At 48.6% G+C, this 21152-nt stretch overlaps 1 protein-coding gene across 3 annotated transcripts in view; it reads left to right on the top strand.

The window, feature by feature from the left end:
• The window catches only part of Plb1 (phospholipase B1), a 126761-nt gene that overhangs the window by 60072 nt on the left and 45537 nt on the right, over positions 1–21152 (top strand). For 2 of the 3 annotated variants that reach the window (XM_033763419.1, XM_010604704.3), the window contains exons 19-29: positions 259–332; positions 1870–1913; positions 7648–7756; positions 10193–10244; positions 11558–11638; positions 13407–13472; positions 13739–13839; positions 16041–16122; positions 19405–19509; positions 19628–19723; positions 19871–19942. In XM_033763419.1, the coding sequence (XP_033619310.1) occupies positions 259–332; positions 1870–1913; positions 7648–7756; positions 10193–10244; positions 11558–11638; positions 13407–13472; positions 13739–13839; positions 16041–16122; positions 19405–19509; positions 19628–19723; positions 19871–19942 (882 nt within the window). Of the gene's footprint in view, positions 1–258; positions 333–1869; positions 1914–7647; positions 7757–10192; positions 10245–11557; positions 11639–13406; positions 13473–13738; positions 13840–16040; positions 16123–19404; positions 19510–19627; positions 19724–19870; positions 19943–21152 lie in introns of those variants that run through there. The other variant, XM_033763420.1, reaches the window with a different exon arrangement.

Raw genomic sequence — 21152 nt, forward strand, 5'->3', positions numbered from 1 at the left:
TGAGATGTCTCCTTTTATAATGTGCGTCACAACTTTTAAAAATGAGAAACAGGGCCGTGAAATAAGTTTCTTTGAAAATCCCTGCCACAGCCTGGTTTCTCCTGGTCCTGGTCCAGGCAGGGCTCAGTGGGAGTTACTGTTGTCTCTTATGTACTGACTTGGCACCCACAGGGTCCTGGCCAGGACGTGGATCTTCTGGCAGATGCGGGGCTGGAGGGCGGGACACAAGGGAAACCCACTGCTATTGTTCCCTCTCAGGCAGGCAATGGCGCTGGTTCCAAGCCTTGGAATGTCCTGGACATCTTAACACAGTACCGAGGCCTGTCCTGGAGGTGAGATTCCCTGAACCTGCTCTACAATTATGCCTCCAGCAGGGGGCGGGCCGCTAGTTCTTTTCCATGATCAACTTCCAGGTTCAGTTTGAGAAAGGTACTTAGCTTCCCCAGACCACTTCATTCTCCAAAACAGGAGGTGAGAGCCAACCAGGAGGAGTTTGGGGGTGAAAGTACGCAAACATTTGGGCTGGAAGTGCTGCTCTCCTTCCCATTTCGCCCTGTGTGGTGTAATCTCTCAAGGAGCCAGGGCCTTCGGTACCGGTGGTGTATCTGAGCCCAGTTGCCCAGCTCTGGGTGACCCTGGGCAAGTTACTCTGTTTCTCTGAGCTTGTCTCCTCATCTTGGACACAGAGAAAATAATACTGCCTGGGAACTGACCCGGGATGAGAGAGAGTTCAAGGGCATACCCCAGTGGCAGATCTAGGTGCTCACTGGCATCAGGATTGGAAGGCATGCATTTTACAGAGGAAGAAGACTGCGGGGGCAAGAAGCCTGGCCAAGGTCACAGAGCCAGATGTTAAAAGAACAGGCAGCAGAGCAGATGGTTCCGGACCCCAATCCAGTGCACCCTCCTGTCATGCACATGTGGCTTCATGCAGGCTGATTCCTGCTCCATTTATGATCCAGCTACTGCTCCAAGCTAGCTGCAGGGTCGGGACTCTGCAGTGTGTGGAAAGGCTGACTCGGGTACCTTTGGTATTTCCTCTGCCTGGTGTGTGGTGTCTCCATCTCATACAGCTTTAGCCTGAGTGAGAGGAGAATCCTGGTATCTACTCGCATGCCGCTGCCCAGAATTAAACCCCCAACATTTTGGAAACATTTTAGGTCAGTGGTGGCGAACCAATGGCACTCGCGCTGCCAGGAGTTTGTTGTTATTGAAAGTTCTAGACGGTTCACCATCACTGTTGTAGGTATTCTCGGTCAGGTTGGCACAGAGCAGAGGGTTGTAGAAAAGCAGGCTCCTGCCAACTCCAGTTGAATATTTTCACTCCTAGAAACTCATTTACCTTTTATTTCTCTGGAGTTCTAGCATTGGCTGGGGGATAGGTAACCCTCTAGAAGATGCCCTTTTGAAAATGGCTTTTCCTAGCCAAACAGGAGAAAGAGCAGGCCAAAAAGAAATTTTTAAAAAACTATTTTCACTACTAGTGATAACGCATAGTCACAGTGGCTGAAGGGGAGGGGCCGATCACAGGGCTTTGGAAGGCAGAGTGCGAGGGAGACTTAGTTCCCTGCCCCAAGGTCAAGGTCATTCAAAGGAAAAGAAAAAATGAAAAGAAAGATACCCATGATGGTTTACCCACCACCCGCCCTTTTTGGGTGGTGTTTTTGTTTTTGTTGGAAGGCTCCAATGTACAGGTAGAGAGGGAAGGGGTGGTATTTTGGTTTGCTTTTCAGTTCTTGGACCAAAAGATCAGGTGGGAAAGGGCAATCCTGGGCCATTGATAGGGAAATTTGTCTTGTTCGAGTCTGAGGTGCTTCGCCATCGCTGACATTCTAACCCTCCGTTTTCTTTCTCGGTTCCCACAAACAGCATCGGCGGTGATCAAAACATCAGCACGATGACCACGCTGCCCAGTGAGTGCGCAGGGCTGCCTGGGTGCGCGCGCACCTGGCGCAGGCTGCAGGGGACAGCTGCGTGCAGTAGGGGGCGCTGCTTCCTTGAAGCTATACGTGGCTCCCTGAGCGGATTAAATGTGGGGTGGGGGCCGTGGGCGCTGTGGTGGTGATGGTGAGAGAATCTGTCCTTGTCCAAGGAAGGAAGAAAGGGGGAAAGAGCTCAGACGAAACCTTAGTGCAAGTCACTAAAAAAGATTCACAACAAAAGAAAAGGCTTATGGCTGTCATTCTGAACAGAGCTCACATCTGGGAGGCGTCCATGAACCGAGGCAGCGGGCTACTTAGACGTCACTGCACACGACATTGTGTTCAGCGCGTCACAGCTGCCAGCCACGGAGTTACCTTGTTCAGGGTTTTCAAACGTAGCCCCATTTGGGGGCCCACAACGTTTTCCTTACATCAGCAGGAGCCTTTTGGGATTTTTTTTTCCTCGCATTCTCAAAAGGGCCTGGTTTTATTAAACTTCTTTCCCCCCATTACTGGGGATTGAACCCAAGGGACACTGAGCTACATCCCTAGCTCTTTTGATTATTTTATTTGAGACAGGGTCTTGCAACATTCCTCAGGCTGGCCTTCCTCACGAGGGCTCCCAAATAGCTGGGATTACGGGCGTGCGCCACCGTCCCCAGCTCTCATCCCTTTATTTTCCTCAGTACACGTGCATCTTAACATACAACTGCAATAAATGTTGACATTGAACTCTTTCCCCTTAAAATCTTCTGGCCAATCATTTTGTCCGAGAGGAATTTAGTTGGTCTCACTCTCGTTAACTTTTCTGGTATATATGCATCCCTTTCTTGTATACCTTTAGGTGCTAAGAAATTATTTGAATTTTAAGTCACCAAGACTTTGATGATAGGGAAGCTTAATCTCCCCATAGGCAGAACTGATTCAACTTAACATGTGCTGTCTGTTTTGGTTATTGGCAAATTGTGTTGTATTTAAATTGGTACAGTTCTATGCCACAAGTACTCCCTGTCCTTTTTATTTCTAGTTCCGCACACAAGAGCTATAAATAAGCTCCTCTGATGTTAAGATATAGTTTGGGATGCTTTTATGTGTGTGATGAACTTGGCTTTGAGATAGCCTAGCATATGGGTCTTCTCATTCCCAGGCCGTTACTGTGGACAAGTTGTTTGGAAATCATCTGGCTCAAGCTATTCCACCATAGCGATTTACTAACAACTGAGACAGTGTCACCCCCTCAGGTGGAGCCCCTGACACACTTAGCCCTAGGCAGCAGTGGCCATTTAGACCCTTTGCTAAAGATGTAAAAACCGTTTGATTGTATGGGCCAAATATACAGGGGGAGGGCCGTGGATTTAGCTCAGTGGTTCTGCCGCCTGCCTTACAAGTACAAGGGCCCAAGTTCGATCCCCAGTACCAAGAAAGAAAGAAATATATATATACAGGGGGAGGTAACTGTGTGAAAATGTGTTCAAAATTTGTGAAGATGTAGAGCTCAGGACAGAATCTCTGCCCAGCACCCTGTTCCATCTAATCCAGTGCTGGTTGCTTGGAAAATAAAACAATGCCCTGATGACATCACGTAAGTGTCTCCAGGGGCAGGGCTTACTAAACATGGACCCAAGAAGTGGTAATTACAGCCATGCAGAAAGCTCAGGGAAGGTAAGTGGGAAGACTGTGAACACTGTCTCCCGAAAAGAAGCTTCAAGAGCTGGATTCCACCAGGTAGGGGAAGGGAACGGAATGTTCTTGGCAGAGATCGCTGCATGTACCAGCAAGTTCTTGCTGTCCAGTGTGGAATTCATCTCTGTGACATTTCCTGCCAAACAGCTGGATTGCCTGTGCTTGATTCTTCCAGTAATGGGGAATCTACCGCCTCCCGGGGCAAACCATTCCATTTTCAGATAGCCCCGATTTCACGGTTCTTTTGAAATATCAGACAAATTTTTCATCCCTCAGTACAATGCCCTCAGAGCTGCAGGAATGAGTCCCATCCGTGTCAGGCAGTGGTGCTTGGTTCTAGAGAGCATTCATTCTGCTTGATGGAGTGAGACCCCACAGTCCTGATGGCCACCAGCCTGTCCCTTCCCCACCCTGGTAGATGGCCTGTGGGACGGGAGCTGAGACGTCAGGGTTCTAACCTAGGGTTCCATTCTCAGGGGCTGTGTGATGCTGAACAACTTTCCTAGCCAGTCTAAACTCCATTTTCTGATATTCCAGTTAATCCTAATTCAGTTCATAATTGTTTATTGAAGGGTATGTGAGGCCTTTGGATTTATACAGATTAGCCAAGCTGTGGACATGGAAAAATGAAAGGTTAAGTGTAGATCCAGTGTGGTAAAGGCCAATAAATGAAACAACTTAGATGAAATGGGCAAAATGGATCCCAAAAAGAGAGAAACCACTGAAATGAAATCAATAAGAAATAGCTGGGGATGATGTCACATGCCTGTAATCTCACCTACTTGGGAGGCTGAGGCAGGATCACAAGTTTAAGCCCAGTATGAGAAACTTAGCAAGACCCTGTATCAAAATTTTAAAAATAAAAAGGGCTGGAGATACAGCTCAGTGTTCCTCTGGATTCAATCCCCAGTAACATGGATTGGAATAGATATATAATGATAAAGATATTAAATTAGTAAACTTCCTAGCCTCCCCTAGCCAAGTTCTTCTACCAAACAGTAACAATTACCAGTCATCACAAACTCCCAAAATAAGAAGGCATACTTCCCGGCTCATTCTAAAGAGTTTTACCTCAATACTAAAAGAAAACTACAGATTAATCTGTTATGAATATAGATCCTCAAATACTACCAAAGTAAAATTCAGTAATTGATAAAAAGATTGGACCCCATTACCAAGTATTCCTTAGACCAGGAATACAAAGTTAAAAAAAAACATGAACGTCAACTAATGTTATATACTATATAAGTAGGGTAAAGGACAAAAGCCACACGATCATTTAAATGGGCCAGAAAAGGCAGTTAATGAAATCTAATAACTGCTTCAAAATGAAAACACACAATACAGTAGGAACGGAAAAAAAAAAAGTCCTCAGTCTGATAAGCATTGGTTAAAAGCCCACAGCCAACATGTTTCCTTGTGGGAGGTGAATAAGTGCCCCCTCCTCTGAGTTCAGGAAAGACAAGGACATGTTTCCTTCCCCCCACTATGCAGCAGGATCCTGGAGGTTCCAGTTAGGCCAGAACACTGAAAGGGAAAGCAAAAAAGGAATAAAGCTACCTCCACTTGTAGATGATTTTCTCTATCAACTGAAATTATTAGACCTGATAAGTCACTTCACCAAATTTACAGAATTCATAATATAGAAAAAATCAATTGTATTTCTATGCATTAACAATGAATGAGCTGAAAATGAAATTAAGAAAATAATTCCATTTATAATAGCATCAGAATAATAAAATGCTTAGGAATAAATTTAACAAAAAAGCACATCACTTAAATTCTTAAGATCACAAAATATTGCTGATAGTAATTAAAGACATGCCAGCCATGGTGGCTCACTCCTGGGATCCCAGCACTCAGGAGCCTGAGGCAGAAGGATAGCCATGAGTTTGAGGCCAGCATGGGCTACATAGTGGGTCAGAAGATTTAACTTTTATAAGATGGTGGTGTTTCCCAAATTAATATACAGATTCATTACATCTGAATTTGTAGCAGAAATTGGTAAGGTAACCCTAAAATTTATGAGGAAGCTCAAGGAACCCAGAACAGACAAAACAATCTTGAGAAAAATTCAGAGGATTCCTACTCATGCTTCCAATTGCAAAGCTTACTGTAAAGCTATATTAATCAAGATAATGTGTCTCTGGCCTAAGGATAGGCACAGAGGTCAATCACATAGAACTGAGAGTCCGAAATGACCCTTTATATTTATGATTGACTCATTTTCAACAAAGAGGCCAAAACCAATTAATGGGGGAAACAATAGTCTTGGACAAATGACAGCTGGACAACCAGACAGTCACATGCAAGAGAATAAAGTTATGTTCCTGCCTCATCCCATAATTGAAAATGGATCAGAGACCTAAATATAAGAGCTAAAACTAACTCTTAGAAGAAAAATAGGAGCAAATCTTTAGGACCTTGGTTAAAGTCTTTTTAGATGTGCTACCAGAAATACCAAAGGGGGAAAAAATATATATGATTCTTTAAAGAATATCATCAGGAAAATAACAGCAGCCCAGAGAGTGAGAGAAAATATAGTTAATCATATATCTAATTTTGTTTGTTTGTTTGTTTTTGTACCGGAGATCAAACTCAGGACCTTGTACTTGCAAGGCAGGTGGCAGAACCACTGAGCTAAATCCCCGGCCCAATCATATAGCCAATAAGAAACTTATATATCGAAACTATAAGGAACTGAATTGCAAAAAGACAGCATAATTAAACATGAGTGAAGGACCTGAATAACATTGCTCCCTAGGAGACAGATGGCCAGTATGAGAGATGCTAGACTTCAGTAACCCCCAGCACAAATCAAAGCTGCAATGAGATGTTTCTTCACAATCACCAGTAATAATAAGGCAGGTAATAAGTGCTGGGAAGATGCACTCACACTCCGCTAGTAGGGATGTCAGTGGTGTAGCTGTCTAGGGAAAAAGGCTCAACAGCTCTTCAAAAAGTGCATAAGAGTTGCCATATGATCCAGAAATTCTACTATTATGTATATATCCAAAAACATCCACACAAAAACTTGTAGACAAATACATAGCACCATTACTCATAACTTCCAAAAAGTAGAAACAACCCAATGCTTACCAGCTGAAGAACAGATAAATAAAATGTGGTTCATCTGTGCAGTGCACTGTTACTGAGCAATGAAAAGAAATAAAATATGGGACCGGGGATTTGGCTCAGTGGCCCTGCTGCGTGCCTGGTAAGCACAAGGGCCCGAGTTCGATCCCCGGTACCACAAAGCAAGAACCAAAATACGTGTGCTACAACACGAGTGAATTTGAAAACATGCTAGGTGAAAGGTACCAGTCACAACAAAAGCATACTCAGCATGATTTCGTTTACATAAAACATTCAGAGTAAGCAAATCTTTAGAGGTAGAAAGCAAGTGACAAGAACGTGGACTGACTGCTGATGGGTACAGGATTCTGGGGAAAAGAACGGGTAAAGGTGACCATGCACTGGGTGTGGTAGCACATACCTGTGATCTGGCACTCTGGGAGGCTGAGGCAGGACTTTGAACCCAGCCTCGGCAACTTAACAGCTTCCAAGATCCTGCCTCAAAATTTTACAGAGAGGGACTGGGGATGTAGCTCACTGTAAGGCTGTGGGTTCAATCTCCTGCACCACAGAGAAAGAGCGAATAAAAATAATAAATAATTATTAAAAGTAAATGTTACTGTAGTGATGGTTGTATAGCTACGAATATACTTAAAAGCTATCAAACTGTGTGCTTCTAAATTGATGTACTTTATGGTATCAATTATATCTGGATATAGCTTTATATATTTAGAAAAAGGAAAAAAATGCATGAGAAAAATCGCCTAACTGAAGCGCGTGCGGCACTTATTAGGTGCCTACTGTATGCTGCCCTATGGTGAGGCATCCGCCTGCTAAGCATTTTATTTCCACACTGGGTGAACTGAAGAATGGGGACTCTGCGTTGTCCCCAGCATCCAGGGACACTCGTCAAAGGCGCTTGAAGATCACTTTAGAGTAGCTACTAACCACGTCTCTACATTTCCAGACATCCTGCGGGAGTTCAATCCTTCCCTGAAGGGCTTCTCCACCGGCATCGGTACAGAAAAGAGTGCTGGAGCCTTCCTCAACCAGGCTGTGGCAGGAGCCCGTGCTGAGTGAGCCGGGGCTCCCAGGGGGGTGGGGGCCAGAGAGGGGGGTGTGGCCTGGAGTGGGGTTCCTGGCCCAAGGCCTGGGGCTTGGTCTGCGCGAGGAGCCTGAGGTTCAGAGGCTGGGCTGGTCTCTTGGGGGGTATTCTTGGCTGTCAGACGCAAATCTGGGAGTGTCCCCCCTCCAATTCCCCCAGTAATTAGGGACAACCACTCTGTTATTTAGCTATGCTTTGCCTCATCTGACCGTCTCCTTCCCATCCTCATGTGGGCTCTGCCCTGTGTCCTTCCTATCTCACAGGGAGAGCAGCAACCTAGAAAGGGCAGCCCTGTGTCTGAGTCCTGGATTCTTCCCGGGTCTCTCTACAGGGGGTGCTGGCTGTGACCCTCTCTCATGGGGCGGGGGTGGGTGTGCAGCTCGATCACCACCTTGGATGCAAAGTTTGTGTGAGCCGTGACTCGGGTGCTCACGCTGCATGGGGATGGAGGTCCCCGCAGTGGTGCATCAGGGCTGCAGGGCCCCTGGGAACTACAAGGAAGCACAGAGATCTCTGTGCTGTGGCCCATAGGCAGTGAGTGGCTGGTCCCCAGGAGCAAGCGGGCAGCTTTCCTGGTCCCAGGCTCTTTGTTCTGCTGGATTTCAGAGCCTTGGGTGCCTCTTGGGATTTGCTGCCAGGTCTGAGAACAAGTATATGCCATACCCCGCCAGACAAAAGAAAAATGGAAAGATCCTTTTGCTCAATCCTATTTTTCTCCCAGAATAATACAGATCTCACTTTTCCATGTAGTTCCTAGGATTCCTGTGGTTTAAATCTTAGATTCCCTAATGTTCTCCCAGCTCTCAACACCACTGTGAAACTATGAAGCTCCCAAGTAGCTTTCCATTTACTCTGATAGGAAAAGTGGGTCATACAAAGCCTCTTCAGGGAGGAGGGAAAAGTCATTGATTTGCTGCTGTAAATTTTTGCCTTGTAATGTTGCCATGATTTTGCTTTTCCCAAGCATACGTCAGTTGGCAGTGTAAGAGAAGAGGCAGTTCTGAGTATGAATTGGTCAGAAAGGCGCTTACGAAGGAAATCTCGGCGAGGACAGCTTAGGAGTAACCAAAATGAGCATAATTCTGATGGCCCTGAGTTTCTGGCCCTGCTTTTCCTGAAGCCTTGGGGCTCCTCGGGTGGTAGGGAAGGAGTGGGATTTGTATATCCATATTACAGTTGAAACTATGGCAACAAGAGGCTAAGTGGCCTAAGCGGATGCTTCAAGTTGACCACACGGTCTGAACTTGTGTCCTGCAGGCTTCGTTCCAGGGCTGATCATAACCCTTCCTAGATACACGGCAGTGCCTCCATGTTTAACGTCCCTCATGTGCTGTGTAGGGACTCTGTGTGATGGAGCAGAGGGTGATTCTCATGTTTTACTAATGAGAAAAATTAAGTCCCGTAATCCTCACAAAGGTCTCGTCCTTACAGTAGCTGCCCTAATAACTTCAGATTTATTGACGAGGAAACCAAGGCTCAAATAAGCAACTTACTCACAGTGCCCTCGAAGGTGATCTGATAGCCACTGTGACCAAGATCAGGCCAGTTGGGCTGAGAGGAGGAAAAGAAAAACAACCAATATTTTCTGCTAAGCACTCATTCATTCTCGATGGCGATGGGAGAAACAACTCAATGGATGCTTCCCATGTGCCGGGCACTGCCTTGACTTCTTCATGTGGTACCTCATTTAATTCTCCCGACACTTCTGTGAAGAGGCTGCCTATCAGCCCTATTTCACAGATGCAGAACCTGAGGGTTTGCAGGGTAAAGTATTCTGCCAAGGCCTCGGTGCTGGTCAGTGGCGGGACCAGGATTCAAACCCTCTCTGCCTGGTACCTGCAGTGGTTCTTACTCCAGGGAGCTGCTTTCCTGGTCTTCTTTACTACCCCTAGGGCTCTCTAACATAGGCATTGTCTCTATCTTGCAGTCTTTTTAAACTGACAACTTCTGTCACCTTCACACAATCGACAAGAGGCAACTAAATATCAAGTCAGGGGCACCCTGCTCAACCACATTGCCCTGACAGTGGGGTGGGGAGCGGGGGTCATGGTATCTGTCAAAAGGGACGTGTGCTGAGCTATGCAGGACACGTACATGTAGACTTCTGTTTGCCTTGAACGAGCCTGACGTGGAAAAGAAAGCAAAGGAGATCATCAGATGTGTCACCCACAGAATAGTCACAGTGAGCCTCACCCCTTGGGTGTGCAGGGCCCTCCCCTTCCCAGGCAGAGCCCTACCTTCCTGCTGCTCTTCTGTGCAGCCTGGATGGGGAAGGAGACCTGTGTCATGGTTTCAGTCCTGCCTTCCCGCGGGACCCGCCTCCCCGTATCTGATTTCTGTTCCTTCTGCGCAGTAGCCTTACCAATCCCTGCTTCTCACCCAACTTCCTCCTGTGTTACCACCACAGGAATTTAGCTTCCCAGGCCGAGAGGCTGGTGGACCTGATGAGGACTGATGCGGTGAGTCTGGAACAATCAGGGAGGGCCTCCCAGAACAGGAAGTGGGTGGGAGCAATTCACGGACCCAGAGAAGACCCGCCGTGGGTCGAGGGGTGCCTGGGAGCCAGGCCAGGTTTCTAGCGGGCACCTCTGCGGCAGGGTTCTCATTCACTCGTTCACACCGTCAGCCAGCCAGCTGTTCACACCAGTGTGAATTGGGCACCGGGCTGGGGCTAGGGCTGGACATACCCGGGGGACCATGACACAGTACTATCCTTAGGGGGCTTAGGCGGAGGCTGTCATGAAGAGTGAGGGTCAAGAAACAGTTGACGTGTGTCTCCTAAAGAAGGCTACAAGGAAGAATAGGCCACAGAAGAAGGGACAGGTGGTCCACTCGAGGGGCCAGGAAGGTAGACGGAGATGCAGGCTTCTCCAATGAAGCAGATTCGCAATGTGGACTTTATTTTGCAGCTGTTCCCAGATGGCTCAAATAATGAGAGGGATTGGGATTTATTTTATATAACTATATATATTATATTTATATATTTTATATAACTACATATATTATATTTATATATTATATATAACTGTGCCGTGCAGTCTATCATTGGGAGTTTTCAGAATATTTCCATTTTAGTGTCAAACTTTTCTGAATTTTGTTTCCATCTTTCTCCCTCCACCTCTTTTGGAGGGTTAAGTCAGAGAAGCAGAGTTATGCACGCCAGGGACCATGTAAGGGGCTGTGAGGGCCGTAGCTCTCAAGGTCGCAGTTTGTGGAATGTGTACGGCCACACCCCTCCGGCCCGGCCCTGTGACTTCAGACGCCTCCGGGTCCCTCTTGGAGGAGGCAGATGGCAGAGATGACACAGTCCTGCCCAGTTACTCTGACTGGGCTCTGAGTTTGCAGAGTTCCCTCTTGATGGAGGATGGCCCTTAAGGCCACACGGCAAAAGGAGAATTTCAGATTTCTAGAGATTCCTAGAACAAACCTTCCTTTCCCAGGGCCAGGGCCAGCACCAGTGCCAACATCAGCATCCTTTTCGCCCACCCACTCACACACCACGCTAGGGAGGGGGCACCGAAGCTCAGAGGACTGTACTCCCACCGGTTTGGTTGGAATCCATGAGCCGTGTGGAGGTCCAGAGCCCCACCTATAATGAGTGAACCATTTACCATCTATGACCCCAGCACCACAGATCTGACCGACAGAACGTCTAAATGTCTGCTCAACTCTCCAGCATGTGGGGACTTAACCCTTCCGGGGTTTAGCACTTGTGTTAGCCTTGACTTGATCCCAAGAGGCAGCTTACTTGTTTATTTCCTGTTCATTTCAGAGGATAAATTTTCAGGAGGATTGGAAGCTAATCACTGTGTTCATAGGAGGCAATGACCTCTGTGACTTCTGCGATAACCCGGTAGGCCTCCAGGCCCTTCGTGGCACCGCCCCCAGGGAAGGGTTCCCATGGTCCAGTTGCTGGCTCTTGCAGCAGCACAGCTAGGACAGGACCTGACTCATGGCTTGGCTTGGAGCCAGCCTGGGATTAACTCTGAGAACTGGAGGGCATTCACCTCCCCAGAGAGAGGCTACAGGTAAGCAGGGTTGGTGATAAAACTGCTCTGATGAAGTTTGCTATCAAGAGAACCTGATCGTATCACACTAGAAACCGAGATAGCATTCCAGCAATCTAGAAAATCTCGCCTGCCTTCACAGATAAACAACTCCCTTTGCTAGCGCGTGCCATGTCCCACTTTGCGCTGTCACTTGGACAGGAAAAGTTGATTTCCTACGAAGGCATCAAGGCAAAGTTCAGAGCTGTGTCATTTAGGGCCCATGGGAGCCCAAGGTCAGGGCTGCTGCGCTGAGTCCTGTGTTTCCTTCTGCAGCCCCTGGGTCTCTGAACTCCAGGACCCGTGAGGGCTGTGCCGTAAGCACTGAGCCAGCGGCAAATGAAACACAGGCTCTGTCCTGGGGGCTGGGGCCCCGGAGTTGGCTTTCTGTTCATTTAGATTTCAGTCAGGAGAAAAAAAAGTTCGCTACTTAAAAAAAAAAAAAATTGAGAGGCAACATGTTACAGTGATTGTGCATACCAGTGGTGATAGAACCCTTCATAACAGCTAAATCCTGGAAGCAGCCCTATGTGTCCCTTAGCAGACTATGTGTCCCTTAGCAAATATAGTATTGATACACAGTGGAACACTACTGAGCTATGAAGAAGGATACATTTGAGGCATTTATAGGAAATGGATACACGTAGACCACATGTAAAGTGAAATAATTCAGAGACACAAACATAAATACCGTATGGCTTCTCTCATTTGAGTAATACAATGTACAAATAAAGACAGAAAAAGATTGATAAAAGGAAACAGGGTGATAGATCTTTTGCAAGTGGAAAGGGGCCCAAGGGACCGAGGGAGAGGGGACGGGGAAAAGGGAGGAGACGTACAGAGATTTAAGATGCATCATGTACCAATTACTTACAGTGAATATAAACATATGTGTTGCAAACATAAGCTAAAAAAATCATAATCGGGGAAGGGGGTGTAGAGATGGTGGGGAAGGGAAGTAAATAAGAATCCAGATATGTACATGTACTTCTTGAGATGAAAGTAAGTTTTGTGTACTGGAAACGTGCTAGTAAAATTAAAAATTTTTAAATTTAAAAGGCACAAATATCAAGATCCACAGAAATAATTTAAATGTATGCTTGGGCAGGGACGTCCTTAAGACCCTCTGCTTCTCCTGCTGTCTCCTCAAGGCCCTTGCCTAGGATGTAGCCCCCACACAGAAGCAATGAGCCTCTAGGACCAGCTGTTAGCACTGCAGGAATTCTCAGACCCTGCTCTGGGATGTCTGTTCCCACAACCAACCCTGCCCGTTTTGGAGCGGCCCGGGGATGTGACGTACTTGAGCTAAGGCTGTATATCTAGTTAGTATGAGGCAGACACAGCTTTCCTGAGCTCCATACAAGAGCCAGAGCATATCTCCAAGGGTCACAGCCATGACAAATCCGAGGATGTGGAGTTGGGGTGAAGGCTGGGGTCCCAAAGGACCAACTGTCCCTTCCAATATTGTCCGCTCTGACTGAGATACAGGAAAGGGGACGGGCGACAGAGGAAGCAGCCCTGGTTGTAGAGAGATCGGGTGATGAATGGGGCTCAGGAGACATTTCTCTTCTGCAGGTCCGCTTTTCCCCCTACAACTTCACAGACAACATCAGGAAGGCGCTGGACATCTTCCACGCTGAGGTATGGGGCTGGGATACATGGCCTCTGAGAGGCTCCAGGGCCCTTTGGCTTGGGCCTTCGATGTCCTGCTGGGACCTCCCTGGCAGGTCTCTCTTGTCTGGTCCCCAGCAGTTTAAATGCAGTGCCAGTGGGGAGCAGAGAGGACGGAGAAGGAAGGGGTAAAGAAAGTGGATGGGCCTAGATGGAAATCCCTGGATTTCCTAGGAGGAGGAGGAGGCCCAGGCCCACTCGAGAGGCTCCAGCTGCCCAATCCTGCATTTCTACAGGTTCCTCGGGCATTTGTGAACATGGTAAAGGTGCTCCAGATCGTTAACCTGAGGGAGCTATACCAGTCGAATAACATCAGCTGCCCACGGCAGATCCTCAGGTCAGAGGAAAGCGTCTCTCTCCCTGTTCCTCATAGGGCCATGGATCCTTAGCAGATTTCTTTGTGTGTGTGTGCACACGTGTGTGTGTGGGGGGGAGGATATAAGAACACAGATAAAAAGCAGGGCAATCTTGTGGTGGGACATCCCAGGACTTTGGACCTGTTACCTCCCTCAGGGTATTTGTGGAACCCAATGCTGCTACTGTTGCCATGGCAGCCACAAGGTGCCTGCCCCCACCTCCATCCTCCAAGGAGGGGAGAGTGAGACTTCGAGGATGGAGCCAGGCCTCGTGAGCAGGGCTCAGAGAGCACATAGGCTGCCACAAGCATCTGCATCATGATGTGTCCAGAGTGCCACCATCCCCAGTCGGACAGTGCCTCTGGTTGGCAGCTCCAGGCTGGACATCCACCAATACGGGGCAGTTGTCACTTCCTAAAGGAGAAGGTGACCACGTCAGAATCAGCGGGGTCCCGAGAATTGAGTTCCTAGAGAACAGACTGCCCTGTGAGGCCTTGGGGACCGTCTTCACTCCTCAGCCTCCACAGCTAAACAAGGGTGGCTGTGACAGACATTTCTGTGACTGTGAGGAGCAAGGTGCCCTTAAAACCAAAGCACAGAAAATGGCCTTAAAATCAAAGTGTGACGTTTCCATAGTGTTCCCTCCTGCAAGTTCTCTGGGCCATTAGCCGGGCTCACAGTGCAGTGCAATCCCCCCGCCCCCACCTAGACACACCGTGTGGTAATTAGTCATTACCACGTGGTGATTAGCCCCCCTTCCACCCCGGAGCTCTGACTCACAGCTGGCACAGTGTAGGTGCCCCAGCCTGCTTGCTGAATGACTGAATGAATAATTCATAAGAGCCAGGCTCCTGGAAAGTAAGGCCTACTTTGGCAGATCCCCTGAAGGTCCGCGCCAGCCCTTGCCTAGGGGCCTGGACTGCACAGGTCCCTGGAGAAGGCCCCAGGGTGCTGACGGTGCAGACAGGATGGTTGCCGGTGACCTAAGCCTATTGACACAGCTTGTGTCAGGCGTGCTATTTCCAATGGCTGACTCATCTGCAGGCTCCCGCTTTCTCCAGTCACTAGGCCACGTGGGGGCTTGCTTGTGCTCTTCCTATTTCAGAGCAGCTCTCCAGAAAGCCTCCTGCTACTGGTTCCCTGAGGGTTTTAGACCATTAGAACTAAAGGTTCAGAGAGTCGTTTACCAGCTCTGCTTGAAGATCTGAAATGGCCAGGTCACTGGATGTCAGGGTCAGGTGGATTCAAGGTCACCTTGTCCTTGACTCGCCAGTGCTCTGCACCCCCTGCCTCTCCTGTTCTGTCTCAGTGGCTTAGATGACAGTGGCGATGCTGGGTCTGCCCTGAGCCATCTGCACTGTCATTGCGTTAGCCCCCAGGACCAACAGCCCAGAGATGGCAGGTGATGGACCCGAGCAGAGCTGCAGGCCAGCTGGAAGCAGTATAGTGCTTTAGGGCTCAAGTTTAACTGGGCGTAGTGGTGCATACCTAGAATCCCAGCCCCTGGGAGACTGAGGCAGGAGGATATCAAGTTGAAGCTCAGGCTGGTGATCTTAACAGTTTAGTGAGACCCTGTCCCCTGCCCCCTCAAAAGATTTTAAAAAGGCTGCGGATGTCACTTAGTGCCAAGACCCTGGATCCAATCCCCATTGTGGCAACAACAGTGCAAAAACTCTTCAGGTTCAGAGCCAAGGGAACTTGAGTTTAATTCCCTGCTCTCACACTCAGCATACACACGGCTGTGTGACCCTGAGAAAGTTACTCAATCACTCTAAGCCCCAGTGGTCTTCTCTGTAAAATGGGGACATTGATAATTCAACCTCTAGAACAATAATGAGGGTTAAACGGGTTGTAACCCACCAAACTCTTATCACAGTAGGGGCCACAGTCGCCATTCAGTGTATATCAGCCTCTGCACAGCACCGTCCTCAGACAGCCCCAAGGTGAACCAGCTCCAGAAAGTCCCCGCTCCGTGCACAGATGTTAGACGTAGCTGTCTCATTTTCAAAAGCAAAACCAGGGTCAGGGACATGGTCTCCAGCCTCCGCTGGCCCAGTCCGCAGATTAGGCAGCCAGGCACAGACTCCTGATGCTTCTCACCTCAAAGAAATCTATTCCGTTTCGAGCTGTGTTTCTGCATCACTGACCCGAGGGGTGGGGTGCCTTCTGGTTTTGGCTGTAGGGCCCTGTGTCCCTGTGTCCTGACGGCTGCTGAAAACTCCACAAACCTTAACTCCCTCATTGACTTCAACAAGAAGTATCAGGTAAGCTGGTGGGGGGGTTCTTGGCTGGCAGAGGGCTGCCGTGTGGTTTGCAGAATGAGGCCATGCTGAGGGACCTGGGTGGGTGGTGACTGCTGAGGGGTGGCCAGCATAAAGCCACCCAAGAGGGCACCAGGCCGCAGTTCAGCTCATTTGAGTGAAGCCTCAGTCAAATCACAAGACCTGCTTTACTAAATCCCGTTCCTAGCTTTATGGGAAAACAAATGCCGCCGCTTGTCACAGACAAGTGGGTATTATCTTAGTTACTTTCCTCCTTCCTGAGACACATTAACTGACTCCCAAAGTTAAAGGAGGAAAGGTTTGTTTAACTCCCAGTGTGTGGAGGTTTCAGTCCGTAGTCAGCAGGGTGGCCCGGCAGAGGGGCATCGCAGAGCAGGCAGGCAGAAGGCAGCAAGCAGCAAGCTATAAGCAGCCACATCTGCACCCCTCTTTCTGTCCCTTATGGTTTACCTAGGTTACCCACCCTTAACCCTAGCATTGCACTGTGAATCAATCCCAGCATTTCATCCTGCATCTCAGTATCACACACCCTAGATCCAGCCACCAGCTATGACTGCACCAGGCTTGGAGGCATCTAGATACAAGGCATGACAGGTACCAAGGAAAGAAGTCTTGGTGTGAATCTGTCTGAGCTTCCAGCTCCTAGGTGGGCAGTGGAAGCTGTAACACCTCCTCCCTAGAGGGTCTTGAAGCTCCCAGGGAAACAAGCCCTCCCTCCGTACCCCTCCCAGGAACAGCTGTCCCTGCAGTGTACAAGCAGGAGAGGCAAAGCAGGCCTGTCTTGTGGGTTGTACGTTAGTCCTTTCACTGTCAAATCTGACCACACAGCTAATTCCCTAGACCATCTTGAGTTCCCCCCAACACAATCATCCAATCACTCAAAGAGGACAATGGTGGCCTTCCTTTCAGAGTGGGCTGCAAACAGCTTACAGAGGTAATCCATCCTTCCAAAGCCTTTGGCCTCCAAGGATAGAACCAGTTTCCCACAAACTCCTCTGGAAGCAGCCATACTGTCTCAGTGTGTCAGGGGCTTATACAAATGAGCTTTTATTATCACCCTGTCACCTCTGCCCAGCCCTCTGGTGACTCCCCAGCAGTACTTCCTTCTGCCACGAGCAGGCACCTGTCACTGGTGTGGAGGTGCACACTCTGCACAGGGAGAGGAAAGATGGCTGAGGTTATGGCCAGGAGAGCAGCCCTGGGTTGGCTGAAGTGCTTAGAGCCAGCAACAAAGCGTATGGAGCCTGTGTCTTAATTTAAAGAGATACCATATTTAAGCAGAGTCTCAGAAGAGCTAGAGTGCTAGCTAGGGTCACAGGCTGAGCCCCCAGGAATCAGAGTCATAGGTTCCTAGGGACTGAGCCATAAGATTCAACATCAGACCAGAGACCTTAACCAGAGGAAACTTCACAGACAGCACTATCATTGCTGCCTCTAAGAACGGGACACAGCAACCTTCACCAGCAGAATGGACCCTGTCTGTGCCTGAGGTGGGGCAGGGATGGAAAGCCCTTGCATGGGCCCATGCCACAGTTACAAGGAAGGCTGGGGAAGCAAGCTGTCGTTTCCACCTTCTCCATGAAGGGGCAGGTGGTTCTGCCTATAGCGGAGGTCTTCAAATATAGGAAGTGGATTCAGATCCTGAGCAGACTAAAAGGAGAGGAGATGCAGTTGGCCCTCCAGATCTGTGAGTTCCATCTGTGCAAATTCAACCAACCACCGATGAAAAAATATTTGGGAAGAAAAATGCATCTGTTCAGAACAGACACCTTTCCTTGTCATTATTCCTTAAACGATATAGCATAGCAACTATTTCCATAGCATTTATATTAAGTATTCTAAACAACCTAGAGGTGATGTAAAGTATAGGGAAGGTGTGTCTAGCTTATGTGCAAAACTGTGCCATTTTTACATCAGAGACTTGAGCCTCCGTGGAGTCTGGCATCCATGGGGCTCCTGGACCCAATCTCCCACAGATAGAGCTAAATGATGAGATTCACCAACAGAGAGGTGACTTGTTCCCAGGCCTGATCTTGGTCCCCACTGAGCCCATGATCTAGTGTCCTGGAGACACTCACAGATCAGTCTCATGAAGCCATCTCATTCTGTCAGGATCATCTCATTCCCTTCTCCCCGCAGAAGTTCTGGTTCTCATCCCTTTCCCCGAAGATGATCTTTGCTGTCGATAACCACACTCATTTATTTAGCTCTTACCAGGTGCTAGGGTCTCTACACCATGTTTCCTTCCATTGCTCCACTGTGAGCCATCGTGGCTGATCCCCAGGGGAACTAGTAGCATTGGAAGGGGCTTAAGCGATGGTCCAAGCTTTGGCTAACATCTTTCATTTACAGATGAGGAAATGGGCGTCCAGAGAAGGAGAGGGCTTGCTGAAAGTTCCACAGCTATTTAGCAGTATTGTACCTTCTGGAAGTCTCTTGTTTGGAGAGGTCCCTTGCCTTCCCTCGTGTCCTACTCAGGGCTACGCCTGTAATGGAAGAGGCTGGCCCGGAGGTCAGACACGAGGCTTCTTTGTCACTGGGGCTCCCCTTCTGGCTGACCGTGGGAAAAGACAGTGCATGTGACTTCTGAGGTGACACTAATGTTCCCAGCTATGTGAGCCTGACTGCTCTCTCCAGCCGGAATCCTGGCCCCAGATGCTGGACTCTCTAGTGAGTGAAATGACAGAGTCTGATAGGAATGACCATCAGAACTGGGGTAACTGGTTTTCCTAGACCTGAGCCCAAGCAGAAGCTGGGAGGATTACAGCTATTACCCTCCACAATAGATCCCGAGAGCCTCAAAGATGCACAGGCGTCCACACATGCATACACACACACACACTGGAGGAGCAGTACAGTACTCTGGTGTTGTTGACTTGCCTTTGATTTTTCTGAACAAATGTAGGACAGAAATAAATATAAGGATTATCCAAAATGCCACTTAACCAAATACCAACCTCTCAAGTCTTTAATCAGAATAGCTTTAAAAGGGAGGAGGTGGTCAAGCTTCTAGATTTAGATTGTTCTTGCCTTCCTTTTTCTGCAGCCTGAGTCAAATACATGCAGTTACAGCAGAGCTGGGAGCCAGGGGGCTAAGCTTAGGACTGATCAAAAACCTCTCGGCTCTTGGGCACTTCCAATTTTGCTGAGGGTTGATTTATCCAACAGCCAGATTCTGTTTAATTCTGTGCAGACAAGAGATCAAGCAAGGGTGAAGTAGATACAGGGAGCATCCCTGATCCCTGTTCCCTTCTCCTCCTGCAGGAGGGGACTGACCAACTCATTAAGAGTGGCCGATACGACACAAGAGAAGACTTTACAGTGGTTGTGCAGCCGTTATTTGAAAAAGTGGACATACCAAAGACCCCGGTAACGAAAGCCCCATTGAGGAAGAGTGGATCCCCCGGGTGGTGCCCAGCTCTTCCAAGCATCTGTTGTTCCAGGAGACAGCTCTGTCACTGCCTCTCTTTTTTCTGCTGGTTCCCAGGAGGGCATTCCTGACAGCTCTTTCTTCGCCCCTGACTGCTTCCACTTCAGCACCAAGACCCACTCCCGTGCAGCTGTTGCCCTCTGGAAAAACATGGTACATTGGCCGAGGAAGGAAAATCCTCCTCCCTCCAAGTCCCACTGCTTCTGTTCCTCCCTCCCTCCTACACCCCGGTCCTGCACCCTGACCTTTCCACTCTGGCCGCCTCTTTCTCATCCTCCGTCTTCTTGCTTCTTGGTTTAGCTGGAACCCATTGGCCAGAAGGCAGCGCACCATAATTTTGAAATCAAGATTGATGTCTTTTGTCCAAACCAGGTAAGATGAGATGTGTGTGCCTGCCGTACTTGATGAACTGTGTCTTCTCCAGGTCTGTTGTGAAGGGGATGTGAAGGATTACCAGACATCAGGAATGTAGTTTTGCCGAGGTGTAGAGGGCTGAAGCTCTCACAGGCAAGCACCAGCCAACTCTCTCCAACCTCGGTTTTTATTAGATACATGCACAATGCTTCCGTGAAAATAAACAGTTAGTTCCTTACAGATTATCTCTAGCAAAGCATTAGAAAATATTTTTGCTGAACACCTGGTTCTAGTTATTCACATACTCTCTCAAAACAGACCGTTCCCAGAATGTTATCGGAGGGCTCTCAAGACAGTTCGCAGCCTTGAACTTCTGAGTTGTGGCTCCGTGTGCCGAACAAATGCAGTTCCTCTTCCAATCTGTGTCTCAGTGTAACCTCCTCTGCACAGGTCCAGCTCTCTGGGCTTCTCAGTTCATTTCATCCCAGGGTCTCGGACCCACCCCATTCAATAATCCAGGTCAACACCCAAAACGCCCCTTCCAGTTGACCTGAGAGGGTCGAAGACCCCAGGGACTGGGTCTCTGCATGGCAGAGCTCCCTAGCACAGACCAAGCTGGACCGCGTTTTCTCAGGCAGACAGGAAAAACATGGCAGCCACCTCCAGCTCTCACTTTGAAGGTTGAGAACAGGGGAGAACTTCAAGGGCAGCTAGGACCAAAGAAGAGCCTGTGTACACACAGCCGCTGCCTCCACCACAATCTGGGAAGGGCGCGGAACTGAGAGAGACCTAGAATGCTATCTGGTTGGAGAGAGGGTGGAGGGTAGAGCGCTAATTTGGAAGTGGGAACTAGAAAAGCAGAACAAGACCCCATTTTTACCCATCAATTGTTAGAAGGATTCTCAGGTCCCTATGGCTGCTGCCCATACCCCTATAATTTGCTGCACATCCAGAAGGGTTCCAGGCCTTGACAGAATCACATGCTAGGGCTTGCACAGGGCAGGACCAAAATCTGACTTTTGTTGCCTGAGCAAGAAGAGGCCCAGGGTGGAGTGGGCGTAGAGTAGCAAAGGAACCCAGTAAGTGGAGGCAGGCTGGTATTAGCAGGAAGAGGAGTATTCTTGTTGGGAGGAAGTGGGTGGAGAAAACGGGCAGCCAGGGTCCTCAGTCATCAGGGCTGGAGGAGCCAGGGAGACACACATGTTGCGAGGAGCCATTTAAAGGTTTA

This window comes from Fukomys damarensis, unplaced genomic scaffold (assembly GCF_012274545.1).
Source record: "Fukomys damarensis isolate Sample0158 unplaced genomic scaffold, DMR_v1.0_HiC HiC_scaffold_2, whole genome shotgun sequence".
NCBI lineage: Eukaryota > Metazoa > Chordata > Mammalia > Rodentia > Bathyergidae > Fukomys > Fukomys damarensis.